Genomic DNA, 14,561 nt, shown 5'->3' on the forward strand with positions numbered 1-14,561 from the left:
ATGTTTTTGCATTATTTGCGTATGTTTAGCACTCGCAAAAGATGCGCAGCCCTTTCGTGAATTCGCCCCCAAGTCATTTCACACACACAACAACACTAATCATTTGAAAACTGCTGCAGATATTTTCCTAAAGGAGTCGAGTCTTTTCTGCTGTTGCCTGCGCAATTTGTTGGGAGTGCCAATCCACTGGTGAGGTGCAATTTAGTGCAGACTGATTTGTTTGTCTCTTTCACTTTCAATACACCCTCCTCCTGGTGTCAGGAGGCCAGAGTAAAGATTAATATCTGATTCTTTCCAGCACGGGGCATCCACATACAGACTTTCCTCTTCATCTGATTAACTCTCTGTTCAGCCATCCAAAGGAGGCAGGATTGTTCCATCTGCAGTCTCTAATGAGTGACACACATTGTCAAATCATTGTTACACATGCCAGGTCCGCAGTGGTGACTTTGATTAAATCTTGTGCAACCAGCAGCAGGCTGTTGAAACATAAACTTCTTTACTCTTCTGTTCACATTGTCGGTATTCTGAGACTGAAGTTCATGTAGCTCACAGCCCACCGAAACCAAACATATTGTGTCATTTCCAGGTCAAAAGATCTGTTTGCAATGTTCATATCCCCGGTAAGTGCTCTTGCGTGCTGTGGAGTGATATTGACATGTAGATTAAGAGCAGAGCAATACTGGTGAGGCTTGTTTATCTCCTGGGCATCCTTACACAACGCATACTTTCCATTGATTTGCGATCAACCCAGCTGTGTCTCACTACCATAAGACACCATTCACTATGACAGTAATGTGTATGAGATGACTATTTTACCACCTGTTGCACTTAAACAACTGAGGAGCAAGTAATCAATCAATCAATCAATCAATCAGACTGTATTTGTATAGCACTTTTCATACATGGGAAATGTAACACAAAGTGCTTCACATAAAAAAGGAGAAATTAATAATAATAAAGCATAGAAACAAGCAAACACCCTCCACCCATCCCATTACAAACAAAACACAAACTGAGGAAGCTCCATCTCAACGTGGAGCAGTGAGGAAACACTGGAGGCAGGTTAGAAATTATTAGATAAAATATATAAAAAATAAAGTAAGGTAAGATAAAAATAAAATAAAATAAAATAAAAAACAAAAGTAAATAATAATAATTAAAAGTAAAAATGCTAGATAAAAAATATGAAAACAATAAATAAATAATTAAAAAGTAGAACATGATATATATATATATATATATATATACTAATAAAAATTTTTCAATGGTTCAAGTAAAAGCCAAATTAGAAAGACAAGTCTTAAGTTTGCTCTTAAAAATATGAACTGTAAGTAAGTTAAGTCTAAAACGTAAAGTAGATCTTTCATTGTGTTTTTACATGACATTTACGTCTGCATCGTTGTTTTATCACTGTGCATTCTAATATAAAAACACAGACAAAGAAACGGACAATACTGTTGTACATCTGAATAGTAACAGAAGCAACCTGTTCACCTGCTGTGGAGTCAGCGGGGAGTCGTAGAGGGCTGACTGGTCAGGAGTTTCGGTGGATGTCATCAGCCCGGACCAGTCTGTTCCATGAGGAGAATTCGTAGAAAGTCTTATCCTGACATCAAAGATCTATTTGACTCCTGGCTATACTAAGCTTTGTACACCCTCTTTGTCTTATTATTTACTATGAGGATGTATGTTTATGACCCTCAATACATTTAGTTGACCTTTCTCTTACAGCATATGGCTGAGGCTAATGCTTTAAAATGGCTCATTTATGAATCTAAAATGCATTTAGAATAAACTCTCAAAGCATTACAGCACAATTAACTAAAAGGCTTCTGAGCCTCTTCAGATTCTTCAGCTGCTAATGAGTGAAGTTGTCTTTGTACTGATTTTAAATGTGTGTTTAAAAAAAGTAAACCTGTTATTAGTTTAAGGCTGCTGGTATACTAGATTATTGCGTCAGATAAGCTCCAACGTTAATTAAAGCAAATTTAAAGCAGTTCCTTTCTCTTGCCCACTTCATCACTGGGGATTTCCACCGGACGCGTTACAGCAGCAGCACGTCTCCACAGCGTTATTGCTGCGTCTGTCAATTCACACCGGGCGCGTTACAGCAGCAGCACGTCAGTTTAGCGAGCCGGCCATATACACGCGAGATAACGAGATCACGCGATAATCCTGACCATACGGGAGACCGCAAGATCCCGTGATAAACTTTAAACTCTATTTATACAGTCTATGGATAAACTGTGTGTATAAAGTAAACAACAACAACAAAAAACCAACTTACTTTGCTTCTCTGAGGTGAAAGATATGTTGATCTGACCATCTATCCTTATAAAAACAATATGTTGTGTCATAAATTATTGTATGATGTTCCACTTCAACAATCAGTCTCTTGTCGTCCGTGTAGCCGATCCTCTGAGACCCTTTGATTGATTGGTTGCTGATCTGGTGCCCCGGTCATAACATAATGTTGATGTGAAGTAGTTTTAGGCTGCATGAACTGCGTATTGGGTTTTATTTTGAAAGGGGCGGAAGTGTTTTACGCTGATTCTGAGTCGGACTTCCTGTCTGGTGCGATCTGCTCTGTTGAGATTCACGCGATTTGGCAGCGTCTCGCGGAGAAATAGAAGTCCTACCTAATGCTCGCGTAGAGAAGCTGACGCGACGCTGCAGTAACGTTACGCTACGCGCCCGGTGGAAATGCTCTCATTGATTAGAGTGTTACCTATTTGCAACGTCATACGCGACGCTGACGTTACGCTGCAGTAACGCGCCCAGTGGAAATCAGGCTTTAGCTTTGCACTTGTGTAACTACCCTTAACAATACAAATTCTCAATTTGACAACTTTTTTTGATTCAACAAACGAGATCCAGTAATGTTTCTCTGTGCTTCCAGTGTGTATGCTAGCCTAAGCTAATCACCCTCTGGCACCAGCTCTACATACGGTGCAAACATGAGCATGGTGCTAGGGGTGTGCCGTATCGTATCGTTCACGATTATACGGGTATGCATTGCATTATGCCGTTCGTTAGCCGCGAGCTAACATTAGCTAACAACGTTGTGTTAATCACAAAAAGCTAGTATTACTCCCTGTTGCTAAACAAATGCAACTTTCAAAATAAGAGCACAGAATCCACCACAGAATTTACAAGGAGACTGTCAAAATAAGATGTCTTAAATAAAACATACAAGAACCCTTATTCTCCTCTTGCTAATACTCAAGGGTCAAGAGTAATTTCTTTTAATTTGGCAACTGTTGAGATTTGCAATTTACACTACATTTAGATTTATGATTGGGGGTTTTTTTGTTGTATGATTTTTATTTATTTATACAGACTAAAAAATAATGTTCTATATATTTTTCAGTATTTTTTGATATCGTCTAGAATAACGTTATTGTAAAAATATTCTGAAATATCGTCATAATCTTTTAGGGCCATATCGCCCACCCCTACATGGTAATGAGAGCCCGGCTCGAACAGTCTCGACAATTTAACGCCTCTGTTACTCGGTTACTACTACTAACCTATCACGGCTCTGGCATGTTCACATTGAAGGCAAAATGTTACAGAGGCCTAAATATCGTGACTTGAAACGGTAGTCTGAAAGGAACATGTGGCTGGTACCTGTCTGCACACCTGCCTGTCTGCCAGCCAAGACTCCCCTGGTTGCTATGGTAACCACACCGGGGGGCTCTCAGTACGTCTCACCTGAGCAGTTCCAGACTGATGGACAGAGACACAGACAGACAGACATGCTGTGGGCAGGTGTGCCTCATCACTATCACCATCATTATCTCCACCATGAAGATATCACCACGGAGAGGCACGTGTACCTGGGCGTGTCGGGAAGCGCCGCATCGCCTGGCAGACGCCAGATTGAGTGACTACACACCTCCTCACCCATACAATATCACCGGCATCATGTATTCTCCCCCCTCCCCCCTTTGATCGCTGCTCCCCTGCTGTCGATCGTAGACGCAGGGTATATTTAGGCGTGTATTTCTGTTTTCTCCGCTTGCACAGAACCCGACACAGCCAGCTTCACATTGATTTTTGCATGCAAGATCTGTCCTGCTCTGCCTGTCTTCTACATGCCTCCCTTCTACCGCCTCCCTTCAGCATTCAGCATTCCCTCTCCATTTCTTCTCCTCAGATATCCCTCCATCTGTTTTCCAAGGGCCACCATCCCCATCCTCTCCATTCATTCTGTATGCTCCTGGCACTTTGCAGTCTTTCCAGCACTTCCTCTTCTTCTATTCGTCTCTGCCTTTCTCTCTCCTTCCTCAGCTTTCATATTCCCTGTGCCATGTCACAGCAGCTGAGGCCTGCCATTAGCACACTCTGTGGGTACCTGTGTGTGTGTGTGTGTGTGGGTGTGTGTGTGTGTGTGTGTGTGTGTGTGTGTGAGCACAATAGGACCAGCAGTCCTGTGGGCTGGGAGGCACAAACAGAACATCTGCAGGGCAACACACAGCAGCATTTCACTATGCTAAAACACATTGCCATTTGACAAAGAAAGGATGGATGTGGAGGGTAGGGGAAGGCAGAGAGAAAAGGTAAGAAAATGAAAAGAAGGTGTGTGTGTGTGTGTGTGTGTGTGTGTGTGTTAAAAATAAATCTCTGTTCCAGTTACTTTCTATGCTTCTTTTAATTCTTCTGCCTGTTTGTGCTCAGGGTTTTGTAGATGCTGTGGTGCTTTTCAAACTGTGAAATCCCACCCAGGATGGCCTCTGGATAATTCAGTCTCTTTTCACGCTGCAACCGTCAGCACAAGACGAGAGCACAGCTGTGCTCATGTCTGTGCATGTTGGAGTTAAAGGGAAGATCCATCAGCAACTCTTTATCACTGAAAACATAAACAGCCACTGGGTTGTTTGGTGGTATCTTTTTCTGTTACATCACAGTGAAATACCTCAGTCCATCTTAAAGCAAAGGTTTCCTCATTTCCTAAGTACTGATTTACAGTACCTTCCAACAGACTAGAAAACACGAATCAATCAAATCCGGGTATTTCAAGATGGCCTTGAACATCTTGACAGTGCATCTCTCCACCACCTCCTCCAGTGTGTCCAACCTGGCTCCGACCACAGAACCAGTTCTTTAGACCAGTCTGTCCAACCACCTTGCATCTCTGTGTCTGATACTGACACCTTGATACTTATAACTTGGCACCACCTCGATGTCCACCCCACAGGTATTCACTGGCTGAAGGGGGGGCTTGAACCTGTGGAAATCTATGATCATTTCCTTAGTCTTTGAGGTGTTCAGTAGGAGATAGTTCTTGTGACTCCAGTCACTGAAGGCTTTTATCAGATCCCTACATTCAGATTCCTGTCCATTCCTGATACAAGCCACAATAGCAGTGTTGTCAGAGTACTTCTGGATGTGGCAGGACTCAGAGTTGTATTTGAAGTCCGCTGTGTACAGTGTGAACAGAAATGGAGCCAAAACAGTCCCTTGTGGAGCCCCTGTGCTGCTCATCAATGTCCCAGAAACACAGTTCCCCAACCTGACATACTGTGGTCTTCCTGTCAGGTAATCTGTGACCCAGGAGATAAAGGAAAGATCCATTGCAGCCATTTGAGTTCCTCTTATGTGATCACAATTTTGGTCCAAACAACTGATAAACAAATTAACCCTAAAACAGGCAGGAGTAGAAAATAAGTTGCAAAAAATAATTTAGTGTTATCACTTATGTCTTTAGGCCCTAAGAAAAATATTTCCACATTCAATATATATATATATGCAATATTTTGGATTTTATGAGTTGTATCTCCCAGGATACGTTGCCCAATAAAGGTATACACAGAGCCCAAATGATAAACATATTAATGTTTAATTTGATGAAGATCTTTTATACATTGTTTTATTCTTTGGTCATTTACATTACACACAGCACTTTTAAAGTTGATTTTATTCATTTTTACCAATCCAATTTAGTAATCTCATAAAAAAGTGACACAAAAACGGAACATTTCATAATGAACATATTGAACATTTTGTGCACTGAAGATTACATAAAAACAAAACAACACAGCAATTTCATTTTCTCAAATGATGCATACACAACTGAACACTGGAGAAAGCTTCGTGGGTCCAGGTTTTCCATAGCGGTGGGAACTCTATGAACAATACTCCTTATTTCCTGTCTATATTTCATTTTTTATGGAACACTTGGAAGCAGTTGCGTGGGTTTTTCCCGGTGACAATGCATAGACGAACACCACATTTTGTGCAGTAGATTGTTGTCTGTCCTTCTGGGCAAAGCCTGCACCTTCCCTTGTCTGTGAAGGCTGGGAAGTGATCCACTTGATCAAGGCGGACATCAGCCATGGGTCTTTGGGTTGTTGGCCTTTGTATGCATCTGGTGGGGCTGTGCACATTCTCCACCCCTCCCTTGGAAGGCCTTCCCTTCTTCTTTCCACTGTGGATAAGGGCATCTGCAACCTCCAGCCTGAATTCCTTGAGCTTTTTGTGCTTTTGCACACCGATGCTTTTGGCATCTCGACGATACAGCAGCCATCCATTGTTGATGGCTATATCAGCCATTTGCCAAAAGAGGCCCAGGTACCACCGGTGGGACCTTGCAGGGGTGCGGTACAAGGCCACCATCATGTCAGCAAGGTCAACTCCTCCCATGTGGACATTGTACTGTGACACAATGTTTGGACAGGGAACAGCAACTCTTCTTCTCTCCTCTCTGGAGAAACGCCGGACTTCCTTGAGCGGGCTGATTGCAGCACAGGAACTAGCTAAGGTGACAGCTTTGTTGTCAGACCATTTTACAACAGCCACTTCTGCCTCATTATCCACCCTGTAGTCAAAGCTTCCCCTTCCTTGCCTCAGCAGAGCACGGTCATCCTCAAGTGTGCACCCTTTAAGCCTGTTCTTGCGTATGGTTCCCAGACTTCGCAAACCAAGGGACTCCTTCAGATGCACAATGAGTGGTAGGGAGGTAAAAAAATTGTCAAAGTAGAGAACACACTCTGATGGGTTCTTAATTGTCTTGCAAAGTTGAATCACAACATTGGCTCCAACTCCAAGTTCTTTGGCTGGACCCTGGTGTGTGCCAAATGTGCTCTTTCCTGTGTATGTCAGGAAGTCATACACTATGCCAGAAACGCCTGCTCGAACAAAGATCTTGAAGCCCCAATGGTGAGGTTTGCTCGGGAGATACTGTCGGAGAGACCCAGCCTTTGTTCCTTTGTAAGGGACCATCATCTCATCTATTGAGAACTTGTTCTCACTCTCAATTTCCAGACACTTCTTTCTTACGTGCTCCAGCACTGGTGTCACTTTGCAGAGCCGATCTTGGCTTGGTTCTGATGTCTGATTGTCTTGGAAGTGGATGAATCGTGAGAGGCATTTAAACCTTTTTACTGACATCACATTGGCTATTTTGGCATAACGTGTGTCTTCTGCCCAATAATCATCCATGGATGGCATTCTCACCACTCCCATGATTAGCTTAATGCCAACAAATGACTTAATCTCATCCACAGTAGTGTTAATGCTGGCTCCAATTAATTGACAGCTATAGAGATTTGTTTGTTCAGCAATAAGTTGGAACAGATCATCATCAAAAAATTGGGCAAAGTAGCTACGTGGAGAAGACAGCTCATCAGGTGCGCTGAATACACTGGCAGCTGCTGTTGACTGGTGCTCAAACCGTTTCTTACGCCAGCTGTAAAAAACAAACAAAAATATATACAAAAATACATAACTGTGCTTTGTTATTTGTACAAAATGGTATTATTAGCAAGTATGGACTGAATTTAGCTGGTTAGTGGCATGGTACTTTCAGTAAATATCACAAGCATACCACACAGAAAGTTTGTGTTTTTTCACCTTACATCAACTACAACATACATACATACATTTGTATGGATTGCACATATAAGTGTCCCTAAATAAGACTACTGTCACCTGAATCCCTTGGCTCGTTTGGACTTTGCACTGTGATCCATCTCTTCATCCTCCTGATCAGAACTTTCATCCTCATCAGAACTGCCTTCACTCACTGCATCTAACTCATGCTGGCTGAAAATGACTTCCTGATCTTCATCACTGTCTGACTCAGAGTCAGAAGAACTTGCAGGGATCTCCTCTATCACTCTCATTCCTGTGCTTTCCTTTCTTTTCCCATAAAAGGACCTAGCCGAGATGCCCTGCTTGAAAATAAATAGATTTTTTAAAGTAAAATACACTTATACTGTTGTAATGGGCACAGTTGTGCATACTAATATCTGGTATTGCAGTAATTATTAACATGCCTTCCAGTTTGAAACAAAATTTTGAATAATGCACATTGACCAAATTTCTACCCCTAATCTGGCAACGTATCTCAGGGGATACATACATTTCAAAAGCTGCTAAGTAACACCACAAACACAGTTGAAGTATTTTTTTCTTCATCAGAATGTTAAGACAAATGTCCTAATTAATTTTAGGAATTTATATTGTTGTTTTATTGAAAATAAGTATGACTAATATATGATTACTTACCCCAAAGGAAGCAGGTTCTCCACCACTGGCGGTCATGATGTTTTCTGATCAGGTTGACGAAACGATGCAAGATAGCCTGAACCAAATCATGTGATCTAGATACTAATACCAGACAAGACTTTTGATAAATGCTAACTAGATTAATGAAAACCTCCCAGCACACCCCCTACAGGATGTTAAAGAGTGTGTATCTCCTGGTGCACGATGCCTGTTTAAGGGTTAAACTAGCTGTGTCCTATTTTTTCCACATTGTTTGTGGTGTTTTTTCACAAATAACAAATCAAGAGACAATGCTTTTAAAATTCTGTTTTACATGTTACATGTTAAATTTCAAGTCTTGATATTGTATTCTGTAGAGGTGAAGTCGAGGACATATTGCCACTGCAGTGGACAATAAAGTTGCATTGTAAATACAGACTAAAACTGCATGTAACTTGAATTTTAAATGTGGTTGTTGTTCCAAAATGCAACATACAACATCATTTGAAAATGCATTGAGTCACTGAAAAATAGAAAGAAATTATAAATAGTGGTGTGGTGGCTTCAGATATAAAAGCATATGAAAACCTCGGACAGAGAAAGGTTTGCTGAATCCCAAGTCAGCTTTTTAAAGAGACTCGCTGTTTGCAGTCTCTATTTACTCTCATGAGATCATGTCTCTCAACACATTCTTTGAAGCAGAATGTGAAAGTGTAAAACCACTGAGGCACATGTCAGTGATGCTGTTGATGCGTCCACTAACATCACAATACCTCCACCTACATGGGATCCAGCTCTCCAAGAAAGAGGTTCCAGAGATGTTGAGCAGCCCTTTCAGCTCTTTAGATAGAGATTCAGCTCCATCAGTCATCTTGGCAGAAAGAATGTCTCAGCACCAGTGTCTGGACTCCATCATGAGGTTGGACCCCAGTATTTCATCACAGGATCTCTGCCTGTAAACTGTTGTCTCTCTGTGACTTCAACCATGTGATAAAAACTCAACATTTCTCTTTCACTCAGTGTCTGACTGAGTTTCGGGGCTGAAGTAGTCAGTCAGTATCACAGCTTGTTTTTCAGGCTGTCTGCAGTCAATCTCAGAACCCTTCATCTACAGTGTCTGTTTGATGACCATTACCTCTAGGGCCAAGGGCCAGAATTTCTAAGAATCTCTGGAAATCAGGGCCAAGACTTGCTTTTCCATGCATTTTGAAGATTTGCATGAGAAAAGCTTGATGGAAACACCTTTTATGCACATAAAAGTTTTTTACACTTGATGAGGTGTTTTTTGTATTTTTCGGAAAAATAGTTAATGTTCTAAACGGGAGATGGAAATGCCTTTTGCAAATAAGTTCTGACGTAGTGGATATTTGACTCGCATGACTGATCAGCTGTTTCCTCTGGCATGAAAGAACAATTATAAGTTGCCCAACTGAATCTAATTCCTGAAGACATATTTTCTCTCATGGGTGGTCAAAGTTGACCGATTAGCAACAACTTTATTATTTTTTCTCTCTTGTTCACTCTCCTCTTCTTCAACTGTTTACTGACATATTAGCCTACAGCAATATGTAAAAAAAAATTAAAGTACGAATATACAGCTTTGTTTATTCTATCTAAACCAGTTGATGGAAAGGTTCCTAATTTCGCATTTTCTTTACTGGGACATTTGAAAATTTTGCTCCAAACACACGGCTATTGTTATGTCTGATCAGATACTTGAGGCCATAGAATGGAGTTTAGGTGGATCTTCATCTTATCAAACTCACAGCAGTCTGTACAGAAAAACTTTGGAAATCATGCGGATGTTGGAAGAGAGCTGTCCCCTTGCTGTTAAAGGAAAAGTTCAACATGTAGGCTATTGTTAATTTGCTTTTTAGAAAGTCAGTAGAAAATCACTACTGTCATGTATGCTTACTAACTATAGATCCAGAGTTGGGAAGCAGCAGGGAACGAATGTGTCTCTGTCCAAAGTTGTCCAAAATGCATGCTGAGCAGCAGCTCTCATTTATTAGTTTGCTAAGTTCAACCTGAATGGATTTGAAGAGGAATGGGTTCAGCACTGAGACATGATGAGACACGACAAGATGAGTGAATCCCAAAAAGTAACTCCATTTTAAGTTGAAGCAACACTTAAGCCACTAAGAGGTTCCACTTTTTTCATTGTTGTCCTTCTAATGTGAGACTTCATGTGTCTGAATTTAAAATGGGTAAACTGTCTTAGTGAAACATAATACACAAACTTAATCACAGTATTTACAATATTAGTATCCAGCTTTTATCAGAATAATTCAGCATTAACAACAGGAAACACCAGACTGTTTGCATACAGTATAAGAAACAATAGTGACAGCAGACATACAGACACCATACACACACACTCTGAGCCCATCTGCATGAAATGGCTGAAACCTGATACAAAGTGACACTGTGGCTCACCAGCCATCCTGCTGTTTCCCTCTGCAGGATGATGCAGAGAAGAGAAGACAAACTGCTGCATGTGAATTTAAATGCTTTAAAACAGAACTGAAAGTGGCTTGCCACAAAGTCAAAGCTAAAGAAAGAGACAGGTTTGTGTTTTGTGTGTGTGCGTGTGAGTGTGTGGCCAGTGAACTAATTCATTAATCTGGTTGACAGTTCTCTGTGAACTCGGCAGTACTGTCGGTGGTGAAGAATTACAATAAGACAAACTAGGCGTTGTTTGTGCTCTCCTGACATCCCCGGCACCGTTAAAGTCTTTTAAAATGGTACGATTGTGTTTTGGAGGAAGCGAGGAAAGACAAACATAGAAAGAAACAGCCAATAATACGGATGAGACAAAACAGCAGAGATGGACAAACTGGACAAATCTTAAACTAAATATATATGTAAATATAAATGTTACAGTGATATTTATTAAACTCATAACATTTCTACTTTCAGACCAGTCACGAGCAAAAAGTGTTGCCGTTTTACATTTCAGAAAACCACAGGTGGGCAGGAGTGGAGGTGGATGGGATGAACAAACCCAGGACTTTAAACCGGGAGATGGGTGTTTGCATCCAAGTGCTGGAAGTAGTTGTATCAGTAATTAGTTGTTTCAAAGCCTAACCCTGTTATTTTTTTACCTTATCTTAACCAAGTGGTTTTGTGCCTTACCTTCACCATGGTGTTCAAAACAGTGGTAATCACATGTTTACAATGTGTTGCATCTAAATGTTAACCTTAAAGAAGTACTGTTTGTCTTTTAGTATCAACACTTCCAACATCTCAGTTTCAATTTCTGTGAGCACACACACTATTAGCATCTAGCTGGTGAGCATAGTTGAGCATTTAGCAGCTAAGGAGACAAATATTTTTCTCAGGCGATGGTGGAGACCAAAATAGAGCTAAAAGAAGAATATGGACTTAATGGAGCAGTGTGTGTGATTTAGTGTCATCCAGGATTTGGGTTGCAGATTGAACCAACTGAATACCCCTTGACTCACCTTTCAACTTCTAAGCATGTAGCAGAACCTATGGTGGCCCACAGGGTTCTTAAAAATGTGGAAAGCCCACACTAGAGATGACCAGATGACCAGTGATTGGTTTGTCCATTCTGAGCTACATGGTAGTGAATCATGGCGGATATCATGTCCAGAAAACTGTGTCAATTCATTTCTGTCTCATGTCTATGTTGTCCTGTGATTTCCTGTTTTATTTTGGTCCCACTTGTGTCCTTACCATGTGTGTATATATAGTCCGTGTCTCCCTTTGTCCTGTGACAGTTCGTCTTGTCCCGTATCAGAGAACCAGCACGGTGTACATTTTATTGTCAGGTCTTGTTGCTTTGCTGCTTTGTTTTTCTAGAGAGATTTTCTGTTTGTTTTCTTAGTATAGCCTGCAAGAGTGACTTTCTGTTTGTCTCCTTATTCCTAGTGTAGCCTATATAAATACAATTTTTAAAAATAAAACTTTATTTTGAAACTTTTTGGTCTGATGAGTTGTGCACTTGGGTTCGGGTCCATAGTTCGGTTGTGACAGAACGAACTGGCCAGCATGAACCCAGCCGACTCAGCCCAGCTGACGGCAGCCATTCGCTCCCAAGGCGCCAGATGTCCGTCCTGCAACAGGGAGTGAAAGTGCCGGCAGAAAGTCAAGAGGAATTCAGGGTTGACTTGACAACCCAAGTGACTCTCTTGCCCACCCAGATTCATCAGATGCTTGCTCACCTGACCAAATACCCCTCAGTCACGCTTTCCCCAGCGACCGCCGTAGCACCACCAGCTTCCGGTACCCATGCCCTGGCTCCCCGTCTCGCTCCACCTGAAAAATGCTCCGATGAGTCTGGAGAATGCCGTTCGTTTATTGTGGACTGTGAAATGCACGATGAACAATTGCCATCAGCCTTCCCCACAGAAAGATCCAAGGTGGCGTTCATGATCTCCCATCTAACTGGGAGAGGACGGGCCTTCAGACATAAAATAAGGAACATGAGAAAAGCCCATGAAAGTGCCGTTGAGTGTCATTTCAAATTAAGTTGTGGGACCTGTATTTTTACAACTGTAACCACAGTTGTGACAGTAAAGGTGTTGGAATTCATCTTTTGGAGAACATTTTACTTCAAACTAAAAGTGTGAACCTGATTATAGCACTACAGAAGAACTTAAAGGGATCAGTCAATAGATTCATCTTCTGGGGACCATGAATATCTGTACAAGATTTCATGGCAATGGTCCAATAGTTGGACCATAGTGGTGGACTGACCTACATTGTCATCACTAGAGGTACACCGCCAGCATGACCATCTTTCATGTACACCTGTTTGTAAAACTACATCTCAGCATTAATGTCACAAAACAGCAGAGTTCATTCCACAAAAATGCAGAAGTAACTTTTTAAAAAACAAAAAATAACAATTTCTATAGACTTTTTCTTGTCATTCACAACAGCTCTGCAGACAACAGCTGCTCCTCTCTGTTTCAGTGCTATTAAGCAAGCTGCCAATCAGAAGCCTAGCTTACTGTTCATCTGTCATTTTCAGCTCAAAGAGAGGAACACATACAAAAAATCTAGAGACTATCAGGTTTGTATTCATTTTATTTCACGTCACTTTACAGTATGTAGTTTGAGTGTCTTTAATGACACAATCAAATTTGACAATTCAGCTTGTGAGGGAGCTCCAGCTGCAGAAATACAGATGTGTGAGTCCACATGTTTTTAGAGGTCAAAATGTTTTGATGAATCTCGAGAGGAAACATAAAAAGTGTGTTTTGACTCTCTATGCTCTGGAAACAGCAGGAACAAAGGTTCCACCTTCGTTTAATCTGTGCCACATTACGGCTTTTAAATCTCCCAACAATCACACACACACACACACACACACACACATACACACACACACACGTACAAAACATGCACGCACAGGCACCACAGGCACGCACACATCTTATTCAAATTGTACTGAAACCTTCAGTTCCCTCTGGGTATTTCAGCAGTGGGTGGGAATTATTCCTCTTTTTCATCACCCTCTGATTCTGTCATACACACACAGGAGCACCTAAGGGTGGTGATGATTCATAGAGACCCATGCCAAGGTGGGATGAAATTGGTAAGGGGAACGCAAAAGATTCTGCTTTAAAAAGCGTTTTAATGGACTTTTATGCCCGAGTGTTTGATGCTTTGAGGCTTCACATCTCATCTGGGGTTGGGAGCGGGTAACAGCACTTCTGGGCAACCTGCTACCTCACAGTTTGCTGTGTCACTGTGGCTGACAAAATGATGACTGAGTCTTACGTGCATACACTGGTGCCACTGATCTCATTCTTCTGAGGTCACGATCGACTACACCCTTGATTATGAGAAGAACCACATTTCCCAGGGGGCAGCTGTCTTTTTTTCCTGGCAGAGGGCAACTGTGGCTGTCTTCTGTGAGATGCCTGGTACATCTTTTCCATTTTATAACTGTAGATTCCAATTATAATGTACATGTTAGGCTATGTCTGAAGGGGCAGAGGCAGGTTACTGTAAGTGTGTGTGTGTGTGTGTGTGTGTGTGTGTGTGTGTGTGTGTGTGTGAAAGAGAGAGAGAGAGACAGTGTAGATTATTCCTGT

General features: G+C 41.5%; 1 protein-coding gene across 1 annotated transcript; it reads right to left on the reverse strand.

Moving 5' to 3' along the window:
- Positions 1-6,165: 6,165 nt before the first annotated feature.
- LOC131976740 (piggyBac transposable element-derived protein 3-like) lies at positions 6,166-8,129 on the reverse strand. The gene is made up of 2 exons (XM_059339894.1): positions 7,936-8,129; positions 6,166-7,693 (listed from the first exon to the last, which is right to left on the reverse strand). The coding sequence occupies exons 1-2, from the start codon at positions 8,127-8,129 to the stop codon at positions 6,166-6,168; spliced, it is 1,722 nt and encodes a 573-aa protein (XP_059195877.1).
- Between the last annotated feature and the right edge of the window lie 6,432 nt (positions 8,130-14,561).

This window comes from Centropristis striata, chromosome 8 (genome assembly GCF_030273125.1).
Source record: "Centropristis striata isolate RG_2023a ecotype Rhode Island chromosome 8, C.striata_1.0, whole genome shotgun sequence".
Classification (NCBI taxonomy): Eukaryota; Metazoa; Chordata; class Actinopteri; order Perciformes; family Serranidae; genus Centropristis; species Centropristis striata.

Excerpts from the sequence above, each read along its gene's own strand:
- LOC131976740 (XM_059339894.1), bottom strand. The coding sequence starts at position 8,129 with ATGAGAGTGATAGAGGAGATCCCTGCAAGTTCTTCTGACTCTGAGTCA. Across the intron at positions 7,694-7,935 it reads AAACGAGCCAAGGGATTCAG|CTGGCGTAAGAAACGGTTTG; the intron begins GTGACAGTAGTC and ends TGTTTTTTACAG.